This window comes from Notolepis coatsorum (genome assembly GCF_963971535.1).
Source record: "Notolepis coatsorum genome assembly, chromosome: 1".
Lineage (NCBI taxonomy): Eukaryota > Metazoa > Chordata > Actinopteri > Aulopiformes > Paralepididae > Notolepis > Notolepis coatsorum.
In genome coordinates, this window is record NC_140165.1 from 323225040 (window position 1) to 323242042 (window position 17003).

General features: G+C 46.5%; 1 protein-coding gene across 2 annotated transcripts in view; it reads left to right on the forward strand.

The window, feature by feature from the left end:
• Positions 1-17003, forward strand: part of usp2a (ubiquitin specific peptidase 2a) — a 164314-nt gene that overhangs the window by 111066 nt on the left and 36245 nt on the right. For both annotated transcript variants that reach the window (XM_084332347.1, XM_084332348.1), the window contains one exon: positions 7203-7253. In XM_084332347.1, coding sequence (XP_084188473.1) covers positions 7203-7253 — 51 coding nt within the window. The remainder of the gene's footprint in view (positions 1-7202; positions 7254-17003) is intronic.

Genomic DNA, 17003 nt, shown 5'->3' on the forward strand with positions numbered 1-17003 from the left:
TTAGCTTCTGGGTGGCCCCGTGCCTCCGTCAGGTCGTTTTCCGCCTCAGTAGCCGACCCAAACCTCTTTCTCGCTCCATCTTTGGGCCTGATAGAAAGTCTGGCTGGAAATAGTAGTGTTGGTCGGCATCCCATCTTCCAAAGTTCGGCCATGGCTTCTCTGTACTCGTTGGGCCACGACCTCCGGGGTGTAGTCTTCATATATAGCGATGAGATGGTCTTTGTAAAACAATTTGCCCCTCTTGGCCTGGGCCTCCCGGATGATTAGTTCTTTTGTTTGTAATCTGTGGATTCGGACAATAATAGTTCTCGGCCTCTGCCCTTCTCTTGGTCCAGCCACGCCAGCCCGACACGCCCCGTCACATTCCGGAGGGCCAGCCAACAAATCTCCACCCAGGATCTCTTGTAGCATATCTGGAACAAAGCTTGAAAGATGGGCTCCTTCAATGTCCTCTGGGATACCGTCAATTCTTATATTGTTCCGTCTTTCACAAGACTGAACTTCTGTGAGCCTAGCTTGAATATTGGCCAGCTTGGTTTGCTTGGTAGCCAGGTTCTGTTTGATGCGTTGCATTGATTGATTGATTGATTGATTGAAAACTTTATTAACAGATTGCAGAATGGGTACAATACAGTACAGCTCAAGCCCCTCTTATGCCTGGGGCCGTTAAGTGTCGGTGGCGGGTCCGATCCGACGTACATGTGTGCTGGGAGAGGGCCATTCCCTCTTATTACTCATTTAAGCATGGTCTCTTTCATGTGGGCATGAAGTGGCCTAGTAGGTTTAGGGGAATAAGAGTGTGGTACCACAATTAGAGGGCTAATTTATTTGTATAAGCTTTAACGCTTTTTGCATAGGTGGCTGCTTTTAGGCCCACTAGAACAACTGCATCCCCTTAACAACACACAATTGTTAAGGGGATGCAGACCAGAGAAAGACTTTTGTCTTGTTTACATCAGGGTCCCCCATTTTCAATTCATCATGACATATATGACATACACATGACATACAGATAGACAGTACTGCTACATCTATACATTTATGACATAACAGATTTGCAAATACAGTACTGTTTGTGATACAAAAAGAGTCCAGAAAAGAGAGTATATACATTTGATGTAAAAACTGTACATTGGAGGTGGTTGGGTGGGTGGGGGGGGGGGGGGGGGGGGGGTTGGGTAGGAGGGGTGGGTAGGGAACACTGTACAACTGTACAAGCAATACTGTACATTGGAATTTTGAAAAAAAACATACTTGGTCATTTACTGTACATTGGAGGGGGTTGGGTTACGACATTTACAGGGGCCAGTTTCGAATTGCAGTCTCCCGTAGGTGTTCTTTGAGTGTTTTTGAAAGTGGGTAGTGATTCACATTCCTTTACAGCTTTGGGTAGGGCGTTCCACATTGATGTGGCATATTTGCAAAACGTGTTTAGTCCCTTGTTTGAGCCGAATCTGGGTTTAACATGATTTGTGGAGCTCCCTCTGGTGTTGTGATCGTGGTATTCACTGACCTTTGGGAAGTATTTTGACATGTACATGGGTACCTTGGTCGTGTAGTGTATCTTGTAGACCAGGCCCATTGCAAGTTGCTGTACTCTGTCGTCTACTCTAAGCCATCCTAGGTTGTCAAAGTGGGCAGGGGTGAGGTGGGTTCTAGGAGTAAGGTTGTTTGTTTTGAGATGTTTGTAATTTTGTTTTTAGTGCCTTTGAGGTGCTTTGGTACCATGAGGTGCAAGCATAGTCGTAGTACCCTTGAATGAGTGCTCCTGCCAGAGTCTTCAGGGTATTCTTGTTTACCAGAGAGGAGATCCGGTACAAGAATCGAGTTCGTTGGTTGACTTTTTTTTATTACATTGGATGCCATTTTGTCACAGGAAAGATTCGCCTCTAGGATGGAACCCAGGTAGGTAATTTCATCTTTCCTTGTGACAATATTGTCACCCACTGTAACTGAGAAGCCGTCGGTCTTATGACATTTGCATAAATTAGGAACAGTAGCGGGCCTAGTATGCTTCCTTGTGGAACACCACAGCTCACTGTGGGGGGGGGGGGGGGGGGGGGTAGGGTGCCGTTTACCTCCACCATCTGTTCCCTCCCCTCAAGGTGGGATTGCAGAACAGAAAGCATCTGCTGACAGATATACCAGGTCTGTAGTTAGAGGGGACTGTGTAGTTCTGTTGACAGATATACCAGGTCTGTAGTTAGAGGTTTCAAGTTTTTCAAGTTTCAAGTTTCTTTAATAGTTGTCATACAGAAGTACAGAATACTTTTGTACAAAATGCTTCTTACTGTTGCGCTCCAGAGACTGTGCATGACAAGATAAGTATGAAATAAAAACATAGTAAAAATTAGAAGAAAAAAAAAAGAGGTCACATTGTTCAGTTTAGACATAATATACAATGTTCGTAGACGTAGTTACCATACAATATACAATACTGTGCAGTGTACTAATATACAATACTATATAGTGCAAGGCATAAATGGACGAGGTGCAGTTTAGGTACAATTCACAGTAGGTGTACGAGTTGTAGTGCAAATCCTTTATCAATAAATATAAAGTGTAAGTGTGTTTGTGTGATCTAAAGTGTGGAGAGTGGGTGCTGCAGTGTGTTGTTTGTTTGAGTGAGTGTGTGTGTGCGTGTGGGTGTGTGTGCTGTGTGCATTTGATGGTTGTTGCATAGTGATTATTGTTCGTTTAGCGATTATTGTTCGTTTAGCAGCCTGATGGCCTGGGGATAGAAGCTCCTTCTGAGTCTTTCTGTGCTCGCCATAAGACTCCGGTATCGCTTGCCTGACGGCAGCAGTTCAAAGAGGCAGTTGTTCGGGTGGCTCGAGTCCTTAATAATTCTCTTAGCCTTCCCCTTGCACCGCTTGTTGTAAATGTTCTGGAGGGTGGGAAGCCCCCCTCTAATTGTGCGTTCGGCTGAACGTGTCACTCTTTGTAGTCTGCTACGGTCTTGTGCAGTGCTATTCCCAAACCAGGAGGTGATGTTGCCGGTCAGGATGCTCTCTATTGTACATGAGTAGAAGTTCCTAAGGATCTTCTGACTGACTTGGAACTTCCTTAGGCGCCTGAGGAAGTAGAGGCGTTGTCGTGCCTTCTTCACAACACTGTCAATGTGTGTGGTCCATGTCAAGTCCTCGGATATGTGGGCTCCGAGGTACTTGAAACTGTTCACTCTCTCAACTGGTGCCCCGTCGATGCTGAGGGGGCTGTAGTCCTTGACCCCCGACCTCCTGAAGTCCACAATCATCTCTTTTGTTTTGCTGACGTTCAGGGAGAGGCAGTTCTCCTGACACCACTGTGACAGGTTCTCTACCTCTTCCAGGTAGGCCCTTTCGTCGTTGGCAGAGATCAGGCCCACCACTACTGTGTCATCAGCAAATTTGATGATGGTGTTGTTGTTCCGCTGTGCTACGCAGTCATGTGTGTACAGGGAGTAGAGGAGGGGGCTCAGAACACAGCCCTGGGGGGCCCCTATGTTGAGCGTGATGGATGAGGAGGTGCAGTTGCCGGCTCTTACCACCTGGGGTCTGCCCGTCAGGAAGTCCAGGACCCACTGGCACAGGTCATAGTTCAAGCCCAGGTCCCTGAGCTTGGCTATGAGTTTGGAGGGGACTATGGTATTGAATGCTGAGCTGTAGTCGATGAACAGCATTCTCACATAGTTCCCCTTCCTCTTGTCCAGATGTGATGCTGCTGTGTGCAGCACATGGGCTATGGCGTCCTCCGTGGACCTGTTGGGGCGATATGCAAATTGCAGAGGGTCCAGGTTGATGGGGAGGGAGGAACAGATGTAGCCCTTCACTAGCTTCTCAAAGCACTTCATGGCTATGGAGGTGAGGGCTACAGGGCGGTAGTCGTTGAGGCAAGCGGGCGTAGATTTTTTGGGTACAGGGATGATGGTGGACTTCTTCAGACAGGTGGGGATGACGGCCTGTTCCAAGGACAGGTTGAAGATGTCAGTGAATACCGGGGCCAGTTGGTCGGCACAGGGACTGTGTAGTTCTGACAGATATACCAGGTCTGTAGTTAGAGGGACTGTGTAGTTCTGCTGACAGATATACCAGGTCTGTAGTTAGAGGGACTGTGTAGTTCTGACAGATATACCAGGTCTGTAGTTAGAGGGACTGTGTAGTTCTGCTGACAGATATACCAGGTCTGTAGTTAGAGGGACTGTGTAGTTCTGACAGATATACCAGGTCTGTAGTTAGAGGGACTGTGTAGTTCTGACAGATATACCAGGTCTGTAGTTAGAGGGACTGTGTAGTTCTGACAGATATACCAGGTTTGTAGTTAGAGGGACTGTGTAGTTCTGACAGATATACCAGGTCTGTAGTTAGAGGGACTGTGTAGTTCTGCTGACAGATATACCAGGTCTGTAGTTAGAGGGGACTGTGTAGTTCTGACAGATATACCAGGTCTGTAGTTAGAGGGACTGTGTAGTTCTGACAGATATACCAGGTCTGTAGTTAGAGGGACTGTGTAGTTCTGACAGATATACCAGGTCTGTAGTTAGAGGGACTGTGTAGTTCTGACAGATATACCAGGTCTGTAGTCGGAGGGACTGTGTAGTTCTGACAGATATACCAGGTCTGTAGTTAGAGGGACTGTGTAGTTCTGACAGATATACCAGGTCTGTAGTTAGAGGGACTGTGTAGTTCTAATAATAATAATAATGCATTCTATTTATAAGGCGCCTTTCATCATCATCATCATCAAACCTTTATTTGAATAGGCAGGTTAATTAAGAACAAGTTCTTATTTTCAATAACGGCCTATTTGGGGGTAAAAAGCCCCCTAGGGGAAAGGGGATGGGGGATAAAATCAAATAAATAAAAATAAAACACAAAGGAACATTATTAAAAAGGCAGGACATACATACAGAGCAACAACTGAACTGAACAACAACTGGCGGACAACAGAACAATAGTGGCAGCATGGTGTTAGCACATGGAGAAACATCTACATGAGTGCTCTAGGGAGTTTGTTAAAGTTTCCTTAAACAATCGAATTGAAATAAACGTTTCCATATTTAAGGTTTTTTGTAGTGTGTTCCAGCTATCAGCTGCTGCGTACTGAAAGGAGGAACGGCCTTGTGAGGAGTTGGCATGGGGGGCGTTTACCAGGATATGTGTGGCTGACCGGGTGTGGTAATTCGGGAGTGGACGAGGGTGGACTAGGCGAGTAAGGTAAGGGGGATTACGGCCTAGAAGTGTTTTATATACAAAGGCCAGCCAGTGGATGTTGCGTCTAATCTCCAGGGAGGGCCAGTTTACTAGGGAGTATAGCTCGCAGTGGTGGGTCCTGTAGGGGGCATTGGTAGCGAAGCGAATGGCGGAGTGATATAGGATATCTAAGCGCTCTAGATCACCTTTACGGGCCAAGCGGTAGATTACATCGCTAAAATCAAATAGCGGCAGGACAGTCATCTGGACCAGGGTGAGTTTAGCAGATCTAGTGAAGGAGGAACGGTTCCTATACAGAAAGCTAAGCCTTGCTTTGACTTTGGCCTGCAGTTTAGTTAGGTGTTCAGAGAAGGAGAGTTTGGTGTCGATCCACACTCCCAGGTATTTATAAGAGGTGACCAGTTCAAGCTTTTTGCCATCGGCGGCTACAATGGTGCCAGTCTGGGAGGTACCCTTGTGGCCGAACCACATAACTTTGGTCTTGCTGGTGTTTAGGACCAGGCAAAGGGCGGAGAAACCAGCTTGGATTTTTAGAAAGCTCTCCTGGAGAGTTTTCAGGACAGCATCCGGGGAGGGACCAGAGGTGTACAGGACTGTGTCATCAGCATAGAGGTGAATTAGGGAGTTTCCAGCGAACTGGCCTATGTTGTTTATATAGATGGAGAAGAGGATTGGAGCTAGTAAGGAGCCTTGGGGGACCCCCTTAGAGATGGATAGGGACTGGGTTAATAGGTTGTCGGTTTTTATTGACTGAGTGCGATCAGAGAGGTAGTTCTCGAACCATGCTACACTGTGATTAGTGACACCAATGTCTCTCAGCCGCTCCAAAAGCTGTTCATGATCCACACACAGGCCTTGGCCAGATCTATAAAGGCAGCAGCACAGTAGAGTTTGGAGTCAAGGGCATTGAGGACATCATTGAGGACTTTCATCGTAGCAGTCTCACATCCATGCCCTGAGCGGAAGCCAGATTGGTTTTCCGAAAGTATGTTGTAGGTTTCTAGAAAGCTTGTGAGTTGTTTGCAAACTAGTCTCTCTAGCACTTTTGTGTGCCACTTTCAAGGCACACAAGGTCGCCGTACAACTATTTAAAAACAGTTAAATTCATAATCACAGTTCATTAAAATAAAAAATAAAAATATATAAAATCAGACAAAATAAAATCAGACATACGCCTGCCTAAAAAGGTGGGTTTTGAGGTGGGTTTTAAAAGAAATGATGGAGTCAATGTTCCTGATGTCGGGGGGGAGGGAGTTCCAGAGGCGGGGGGCAGAGCAGCTGAAGGCTCTTGACCCCATGGTGGACAGACGGGCTGGGGGGACGGTCAGGTTGATGGAGGAGGCAGACCTGAGATATTTAGATATGAAGGAGGTCGGACAGGTATGGAGGGGCGAGGTTGTGAATGGCCTTGTATGTATGGAGGAGGATCTTGTAGACTATGCGGAGTTTAATGGGAAGCCAGTGTAGTTGGCGTAGGACGGGGGTGATGTGACTGATGACAGGGGTTCTGGTGATTATACGGGCAGCAGCGTTCTGGACCAGTTGGAGCCTATGGAGGAGTTTGTGGGGGAGACCAAAGAGAAGGTAGTTGCAGTAATCTAAGCGGGAAGTGACGAGGGAGTGGACCAGGATTGCGGCGCTGTTGGGAGTGAGTGAAGGGCGGAGGCGGTTGATGTTGCAAAGGTGGAAGTAGGCGGACCGGATGATGTTATTGATGTCTGTAGTTAGAGGGACTGTGTAGTCCCAAACAGGAGGTCTGCTTTTAGTCAGGCAGCCTTTTCCGTGAGAGCAGCCCACACCTGGAACAGTCTGCCAACACGGCTCAGGGAGTATCAAAGATACATTTAATTTAAATCAAACTTACTTAACTTCTTCCGCCCGTGAAGAAGGATTCATAAACTTTACAGATTAAAAATGAATTGGATAAATAAATAAATCCTAAAATAATGATTGATCTCATCTCTCTCACATGATCCTGTGGTAAATATACTCTCTTTTGTCTCCTGTTAGAACTCTAAGAGTGCCCAAGGCCTGGTGGGACTACGCAACCTGGGTAACACAGTAAGTATACAGCAGACACACACACACACACACACACACACACACACACACACACACACACACACACACACACACACACACACACACACACACACACACACTCACAAACACTCACAAACACACGCACGCACGCACACACCTACACACACCTACACACACCTACACACACACCTACACACACCTACACACACACACACACACACACACACACACACTCACCTGTCACCAGGGTATTCTTAAGGCTATATCAACTTGTCCTTTCTAATTTCCTTTCTAATTTCTGGAATAATTATGGGTTGTGTATTTGTGGAGAACGTTCAAACAGAGAAGAAAAAACAATCACTGATGTCCTATCAAGATTAGATTATTTTTTGATTGTTTACATGTGCACAGGCCACAAATAAAACAGAGCAATCAATATCCTGGCCTGTTTAAACATATAGATTATGGTCTGTTTGGTTTGTTGATGGTCTCACTACCACATTCCTCTCTCCACTGGCTGAGCTCGTCCACACCAATACATTTCCCTTCTAAACCGTAGAACCTTTGCTTCGTTTACTTGAAAATGGAGGCCTTATAATCAAATAAAATAAAATAAAATAAAATAAAATGTATTTATAAGGCCCGACAACACACGTTAATGTCCCCATGGGCCGGACACGTCTTCTTTAAACAAGTCAAGAAGAAACATCACAATAGGTCAAGAACAAAACACCATAAAGTCCAAAAAAAAAGTTAAATAAATGCAAAATAAATGCAACACTCCCAGACATACCCCACGCGAAGGTAAGGAAAAACTCACTAAAACCTAGCAATAGATACACCTCAGAGCCTTATACACACTCAACTAGAGAATGAAAACATGTTGTTTAGTGTTAGTCTGTGTATCAACTAGAAAATAAAAATGTCTCCATTTTTGTTTTTTTTATGTTGATGGGATCCCCATTTGTTTACATGTGGATCTGTAGAAAAGTTCGTTTTTGTTTTGTGAAGTGACTGTTCGTGTTAGGGTTAGTCTTAGGGTTAGTGACTGTTAGGGATGGGTACCTTTCACATTTGAACCGATACCGGTACCGGTACCTGTGGATCGATACCGGTACCCAACGGTACCTTTTTTCGGTACTTTAATCTAAAAAAATGTATCTACCTACCTCAGCTGTAAAAGAAAATTCCAAACTTAATATTTAATAAATAAATAATGTATTATTATTTATTATTACTTCATTATTATTTACATCTTACTGATGTAAAGCACTTTGAACGTACGTTATATCTATAACCATAGTTATATGAGTATAGTGATGCTCTGCGTCTACTGGAATACACTCCCATATCAGTACTAGCACTGAATAAATCTTCACATGCACCTATATACACCCACTCGCCTGGCCACACCCCCATCCGCTCCTCTACATAAGCGGGGTCGTGGCCACACTAACAGCTCCTTCCCAAGTCTTTCACCACCAAGGCGAAGACCACGGGGTCCTCAGTGAGTCCGACGCAGAGCGTCACTATACTCATATAACTATGGTTATAGATATAACCGTACGTTATAGTATCGTATAGCTCCGCTCTGCATCTACTGGAATACAGGAGCTGAGCAGAGCGGAAGCTCGACAAATGTACCCGCTGAGGCCCCCCACAACCATCAGAACTGGGGAGGACCCGAGCCCCCCGGACCCCCCTAGTGGAGGACGGGAGGGAAACGGATCCGACTGTGCGAAGAGGAGTTTAGCAACTCAAACGCACAGGGTGAGCAGACCGTGGGACTTACCTTCCACAGAAGAACCCACGACTACACAAACGCGCAACCCACATGCCACTAGGGAACGAACGGGAAGAAATAAAAAAAAACTGTTACAACCCCTAATATCACGGGGTCAAGGGCAAAAATCCAACCCTGTGGCAAGGCCATAGCAGCGGAGCGCGAAGGAGGACCCAGCCCCAGGAAGGGACTGGACCCCCCGGAAAAGGGGGCCTGGTGAGGCCAACAACGCTGCAGCATCGAGACCCCTCCAGGCGGTCACTAGTGACACCACCCCCCACATCGCCAGCGTATTCAGACAGGGCCCATCCAAGAGCAGGCCCTTCCCCCCTACAGCACGCCGCCCGAAGCACTCAAGAGGCTACACCCACACCGGGAGCAGGCAGCGCACCGGGGAGACAACCCCCAAAAGAGGTCGATCCCTCAATCCAGGCAACAGGCCACTCGACCTGAGCCTGGAGCACTGCGGACTAGACAGGCGCCAAAGGGGTCTAACCCAGTTAAACCCAGAGGCAGTGGACTGACTTGTCTTTCTTGCCTGCAACTTAAAGTAATGGCTTTGCTTGTCCAAATGACAATACTGACCAAATTGAGATTTATTTTTCTCTTGTCCATTTATTTTGTTTGCTTTCTAAAGTTTCTAATGTAAAATACAGTTTGAAACCGTCTGTACACAGTAGGCTATGTGTGCTAGCAGAGCTAGTCATGAGTCACGGTGCACATGTGCGGTGGTTTGTCCACCAAAAAAGCATCAAAAGATAGAAAAGAAACTAGCAGAGCCAGAACTGTTCAACTCCCCTGGAGCCACAGCCAGCAGAGAAGCCTGTTTACTTTCGCTTTCAAACCAGCTGCAGCCTGAGAACTGTGGGGGGATGTAACACTAAAGATGGCGGCAACAACAACTTTAAAAAAAAAAATACTTATAACAATATCGATAATTATCGATATCGCGTGATATGATATTGTTATCGATATCGTTATCGCAATATCATTTTTGGCCATATCGCCCAGCCCTAACATCCGCTACTCTTCTGTCCTGACTGGCTGCCCGTGGCGCCTGCTTGCACTGTAGCCTAGGGAGCTAATGTTATGTCCGACGGTTAGCTAACGTTAGCTTAATAACGTTAAATGGGTTACAAATATGTGGAACTATGGAAGGAGTAAGCCGACCGCTAAAAAGAAAACCCACCGCGGCAGCGAGAGCAAATAACAAAAGAAAGTTTCAAGAGGAGTGGAAGTTTGGAGATAGTGGTGTTTCAAGAGACTGGCTACAGTAATATGATGCTGGGCTGTAGTGATCAGTTGTTCCGTGTGGTGCAAGTATGTCAAAAAGAAAAACAGAAACAACACGTTTGTCATCTATAGTAAATAAATTAAGCTGGTATCCATTCGTGACCATGAACAGAGCCAGTGTCCCATTGTGTCCTCTCCTCTAAAGATGCTCTGTGGCTAGGCTAACAGCCATGTCAGAGCCGAGTTGGAAACTGAGCTACACTTTCTAACAACCTGCCCACTGTACCAAGATATCAGAGACATACACTCCCCATGAATTGCAAACACCCAAAGAGAGTTTGAAAACATGTATTGTGCACGTGTCGTTGACGTTAACGTGCGGTTGCGTTTTGCGGTAAACAAAGCATGACGTCATCTGATTTGTAATAAAAAAAAGAATTATTACTGAATATTTGCACTGTTGGATCTCACGTGAATCGATACACGGTAGTACCGACGTGTTTCAGTCGGTACCCTTAAAAGTACCGAATTTAGTACCCATCCCTAGTGACTGTACGTTGTGTTAGGGTTAGTGTTAGTGTTAGGGTTAGTGTTAGTGTTAGTGTTAGTGTTAGGGTTAGTGTTAGTGTTAGAGTTAGTGTTAGGGTTAGTGTTAGTGTTAGTGTACGTGTTAGTGTTAGTGTTAGTGACTGTACGTGTTAGTGTTAGTTAGTGTTAGTGTTAGAGTTAGTGTTAGTGTTAGAGTTAGTGTTAGTGTTAGTGTTAGTGTTAGTGTTAGTGTTAGTTAGATTGATTGATTGATTGATTTTTATTGTGGAGTAAAAGACAGCATCCAAGGGATAAAAACATGAGAAAGTGCAAGCACTTATTTCCATCATGGTCCCTGATTTTGGACATGGACAGACATCATAAAACATAGAGCATCATAATAAAACATACTAAAACAGAGCATCATAATAAAAACATAGAGCATCATAATAAAACATAGAGCATCATAATAAAACATAGAGCATCATAATAAAACAAAGATCATCATAATAAAAAACAGAATAAAACATAATAGCAACCCCATACAAAAAAAAGCACTTCCTACCCTCTCCTTCCTATGGCTATTCTATACTTCACTGGCTAGCCATTTCTTTGTGGCACGTCTAAAACTTCCCCCCTCTTCGATGTTTTTCAGGGCCACTGGAAGCTTGTTCCACTCCAGTGCTGCAGAATATAAAAATTTATTTGTGCCCATTAGGGAGTTAAATCTTGGCAGAATAAAATCCGTACTGCTCCTTCTAGTGGAGTATGAATGATTGTCACGGAATCGATTAAAATAATTAGATAGATATTTCGGACCTGTATTTTGAACTATCTTGTGTGTGAGACCTAATTTGATGTGAATTACCCTTTTATTGACCGGAAGTGTTAGTGTTAGTGTTAGTGTTAGTGTTAGAGTTAGTGTTAGTGTTAGTGTTAGTGTTAGAGTTAGTGTTAGTGTTAGGGTTAGTGTTAGTGTTAGTGTTAGTGTTAGTGTTAGAGTTAGTGTTAGTGTTAGTGTTAGTGTTAGAGTTAGTGTTAGTGTTAGTGTTAGTGTTAGTGTTAGTGTTAGTGTTAGTGTTAGAGTTAGGGTTAGTGTTAGTGTTAGTGTTAGTTAGTGTTAGTGTTAGTGTTAGAGTTAGTGTTAGTGTTAGAGTTAGTGTTAGTGTTAGTGTTAGTGTTAGTGACTGTACGTGTTAGTGTTAGTGTTAGTGTTAGTGTTAGTGTTAGTTAGTGTTAGTGTTAGTGTTAGTGTTAGTGTTAGAGTTAGTGTTAGTGTTAGTGTTAGAGTTAGAGTTAGTGTTAGTGTTCGTGTTAGTTAGTGTTAGTGTTAGAGTTAGTGTTAGTGACTGTACGTGTTAGGGTTAGTGTTAGTGTTAGTGACTGTAAGTTAGTGTTAGTGTTAGTGACTGTACGTGTTAGTGTTAGTGTTAGTGTTAGAGTTAGTGTTAGTGTTAGTGACTGTACGTTAGTGTTAGTGTTAGTGACTGTACGTAAAAAATTATTACCGAATATTTGCACTATTGGATCTCACGTGAATCGATACACGGTAGTACCGACGTGTTTCAGTCGGTACCCTTAAAAGTAACGAATTTGGTACCCATCCCTAGTGACTGTACGTTGTGTTAGGGTTAGTGTTAGGGTTAGTGTTAGTGACTGTACGTGTTAGTGTTAGTGTTAGTGTTAGTGTTAGGGTTAGTGTTAGTGTTAGTGTTAGTGTTAGTGTTAGTGACTGTGCGTGTTAGTGTTAGTGTTAGTGTTAGTGTTAGTTAGTGTTAGTGTTACAAAGGATCAGATTAAACCGAATATATATATTTATTGATTGATATATATTGCATAGTATTTGTATATCGTTTGATATCCCTTGTATATTCCTTGTACATATACACGGAATATCCCTTTAGCCTATTACAGACCATAATATTTCATTCTCCTATTGGACAGCGGTCCACAGGCGCCGGGGCCGTGCCTCCAGAGTCAGGTTCAAAGCCACCGTCAAGACATGTCTGTACATGCCCGGCCTTGCCCAGGGATACGAGACAGAAATGAGGTTGGCACTAGATTGTTCGCCGTGCATATAAATATGGCGCAGGTGAATACAGAAGTAGAGTTACCCAATAAGTTGAAGCCTCACCCACGATACTCCGTGCGGTGAAGTATGGCCTGTTTGGCCCCAAAATAGAGCATTGAGACCGCGTGCGAATTAATAACTGAATTGTCAGAGTTTGGCGCTATACCGTCGAGTGCGACATATTTCTATTAAGTCAGTAATAGTCTATTTGTGTATAGTGTATCGTGCGGCTAAAGTTCTACAGTGACCAGCATCACCAACGCTTCCTCGTATCAGCTAGAGTGCTTATCCAGGCTGGGCTGCTTTCATGGCGCTTTCACCCGAGGAGACCTAGACGAGAACCGTGTGGACATGTACACTGGATTAATCTACCCGACGACTACATAGCCCTTTGCGGCTGGATTATATTTGTTTTGGTCCTGTGATTTATGGAGCGGAGAATCGCCGACGCCTACACGTGTTGGATTTACCCTGTGAGGAGACCAGTCGAGTCTGTGCCTCAGAGAGCCTGAGGCCGGCTAGCTTTCTTCACTGTGGAGCTACAGTCTACGGAGAACAGCTGTATTCGTCTGTGGATCAAGAGACTATTGCACCGTCTCCTGTACTTGGAGTCTCCTTAGTCATCGTTGACCAGACTCTCTACTACCGACAGATCCTCTACCCCTGCTGGCTTACAACCGGGGGGACCCTTCCAGTATCTCCCGCTATATATTACTAGTGTACCATAGATATAATTCCCTAAGATTCAGGTTGTATAATTACCTCCTGCGTAACCAGAGAATGGACATTCATTATTGATTTGCCTACGCACATTCCTTTGCCTTATAAGCGCATCCAAAGTAAAATACAGAGAAGTATATTATGCACCTTTTGCTGCAATAAATACTTGATTACACCTTTGTGTGGAACCGATTCATTGTGGGAAGTGTTCATCATATTTATATATCATGTACTGTATGGCCAGTAATTAAAGTACATAAAGCGGTAGTGGTTTAATGATACCATACTTATCAATACAGTCAGGGAATTGTACCCCTCAGTTACAATTGGTCCTTCGAGCGGGAGGGTAACTAGTGTAATATTAATATAGTGGTATTAATATTGACATGGCCAATGATGAACACTCCACAAAACGGTTCTCCTAAAGTAGATCGCCCGCAGCGTAGACGGCAGACACCTCAGTACTTAGAGGATTACGTTGCCAATATACTACCTAGCTTTCTACAGACGGTAAACGCGGAAAAAGTAGATAGTAAAATTATGTCCGACCCTATCGACCAGACTACCCCGCCAATAGAGGCCCTAGTGGGTTCTAACGTAACTGACCAAGCTCACGGTAGGGACCAGGAGGGACCCGACATGACTTTACCCCCCACCAAGACCGAAGAAGTAGTCCCCGGAGAGCTCCAGGATAAAGACAGCCCTCCAGGGATGGAACTTTACCCGCTACAAGAAGAGGAGAGCACCCCGGAGATGGATCTCCAGGACTCGCCACAGGAGAACAGATCTCCAACGAGTACTGCCAGGAGCGGATCACCTCAACCAGCGTCTTCCCCCAGCGAGGCGGACAAGATGCTGGCACAGGCATTCCTCGCCAGCCTAGCAGCCTCAACAGAGCGCGATCGACTCCAAGCACAGACGCTTAGTGAGCGCGAACATTCTTCCATGGAAAGAGAACGCCTTCAGGCGCAGCAACGGAGCGACGAAGATCGTATACGTCTAGAGATTAGACGCCTTCAGACGGAAGAGAATATGGTAAGGGACCGGGCCGAAGCCCAGCGCGCCGCCGCCGAAGCCCAGCGCGCCGCTGCCGGTGCCCAAAGAGAAGCAGAGCGCGACCTCGCTCTCACCAAGCGCGAAGCCGAGCGCGACCGATTACAAGCGCAGATAATGGAGCAGCTGATCACCAGGGCAACACCCCCTCCCTCCGCACGGGGTTCCAGGGCCTCGTCAAGACAAGGGTCAAGGGCACCCTCCCCTACCCGATCAAGCGACCCTGAGCCCGACCACCAGAGAGAGCATATACCCCCCTCCGAACTCCTTCCCCGACCGGTCCACGCGAGACCCAGCTACAAGGAAGAAACGGTCTACACCGCGGAGAGGCTAAATAGACGACTACAGGATCTAGAGGACCTGCCAGAGGAAGAAGAAGAGGGAGAGGAGGAGAATCAAGCCCGACAGCAGCACAGTACTCCACAGGACCAGGAGGTCCAGTACAGCCCAGGCTCTACCCCCGCGGCTCTGCGCTACAGACCCCTGACTCAATTCACGGGTGAGCTTGACGCACGACCAGCCCAGAGGAACAGCACCTGGATACGCGAGCCATGGTACCCAGCAGGTACCAGCCCACCAAGAGGCGTAAGAGGAGACTCGCCTAGGAGGCCTCTCTTCCAACGCTCACCGATGTGCCAGCCATCCATGGCATCATACATTGGCACACCGACGTTTCCGGACTTCACCCATGAGAACAGAGCACAGTACACGGAGCTACGAATGTGCTTAGAGACAATGATGTCCGATGTAGCTGATGAACCGTACAAGTATGCTATCCTACTGAAGCACCTCAAGGTGCCCCGAGCGCACAATATAACGCTGGCCTATGCCACCTCTATTACCCCATACACAGCGGCTCTAGCAGCACTCGACCAAAGATATGGACGCATATGGGACTACGTAATACAAGAGATAAGGCATATTGACCGCCTACCCCCAGCCACAGACAATCGCTCACTAGATGACCTGTCTATCAAGGTACAATCCCTGGTAGGGATGCTGGGGGCGCAAAGAGAAAAGGGTATGCACGAACTGTACGCAAACTCTAATGTCGAGAGGATTTTAGAGAAGCTTCCGCCCGCCCGACAAGAGCGCTTCAGGCGGCAAAGAGACCACCGTGATCCTAACGGTCCCGAGCCATCCCTCCTAGACCTAGCCGACTTCCTGGCGAGAGAAGTCAACAGCCTACGGTTGGATACGTTCATGCGGAGCACCCCAAGCTCCAGAGAGGGACCTAGGAGAGCAAACGATGGCCGAAGATTGGTGACCGTCATGCACCAATCAGAATCAGTACCGAGCAGCAAGAACCACAGTACCCCCTCGATGAAAGAGAAGTGGAAGATGGTGTGCCCGTACTGCGAAAAGGAACACTGGTTGTCACAATGTGACACGTTCAAGAAGATGACCGCCGACGAGGTGAGTCAATGGATAAAGTCCAACCGACGCTGTTACCGATGTGCGCGCAGTCACATGGCAGCCGATTGCCGCTTAAAGAAGAGGTGTAGTCGGTGTGACGGAGCCCACCTAGATGTCCTACACGACAGTAACAGAAGAAAGCCTGCACCCTCAAGCAGCACAAAGGCAAGTGTTATGTACATTGACCCCGCCAGCAGCGGGGGCGCCCGGGTGCTCTTAAAGGTGGTCCGCGTAACACTGAGTTACCAAGATAAGGTCATGGACACTTACGCCGTCCTTGACGACGGGTCAGAGAAGACCCTTCTCCTCGCGTCCGCTGCGGCCCAGCTGGGGCTGCGGGGGAGCGAAAACCAGATGACGATTCGGACAATAAGAAGAGATCTAAAGACGATAAAGGGCGAGAATGTCTCCTTCACTATCGCAGCAAGCGGGCAGCCAGAGAGACGGTATAGGATTACTAATGCTTTCACCAGCCAAGAAATAGGCCTGTCGCAGTACACCTACCCCATCGCCAAGCTGATGGATAAATATGTGCACCTGCGTCAACTACCTATACCGCTCATAGACGGTGCCACCCCGACCCTGCTGATAGGCTCCGACCATGCAGACCTCATCGTCCCGATAGACCGGGTCCACACAGGGCCCAGAGGCTGTCCTGCAGCAGTCGAGACCCGCCTAGGATGGACATTACAAGGCCCCCTCGCTAAGTCTCTTAACCGAACAGCAGCCACTAACTGCCTCCACTCCAGAGTGACAGAAGAAGACACCACCCTCCTACAGCATGTCGAGAGGCTATGGACACTAGAGACAATGCCCTTTAAGAACGAAAAGAAAGACATTCGTTCCAAGGAAGACATTTACGCTATAGCCCTCCTCGAGCAGGGGACAAAGAGAGTCAAAGTCAACGGAGTGATGAGATACGCAACTCCACTCCTGAGGCGAGAGGGTATGCCTACCTTCCACT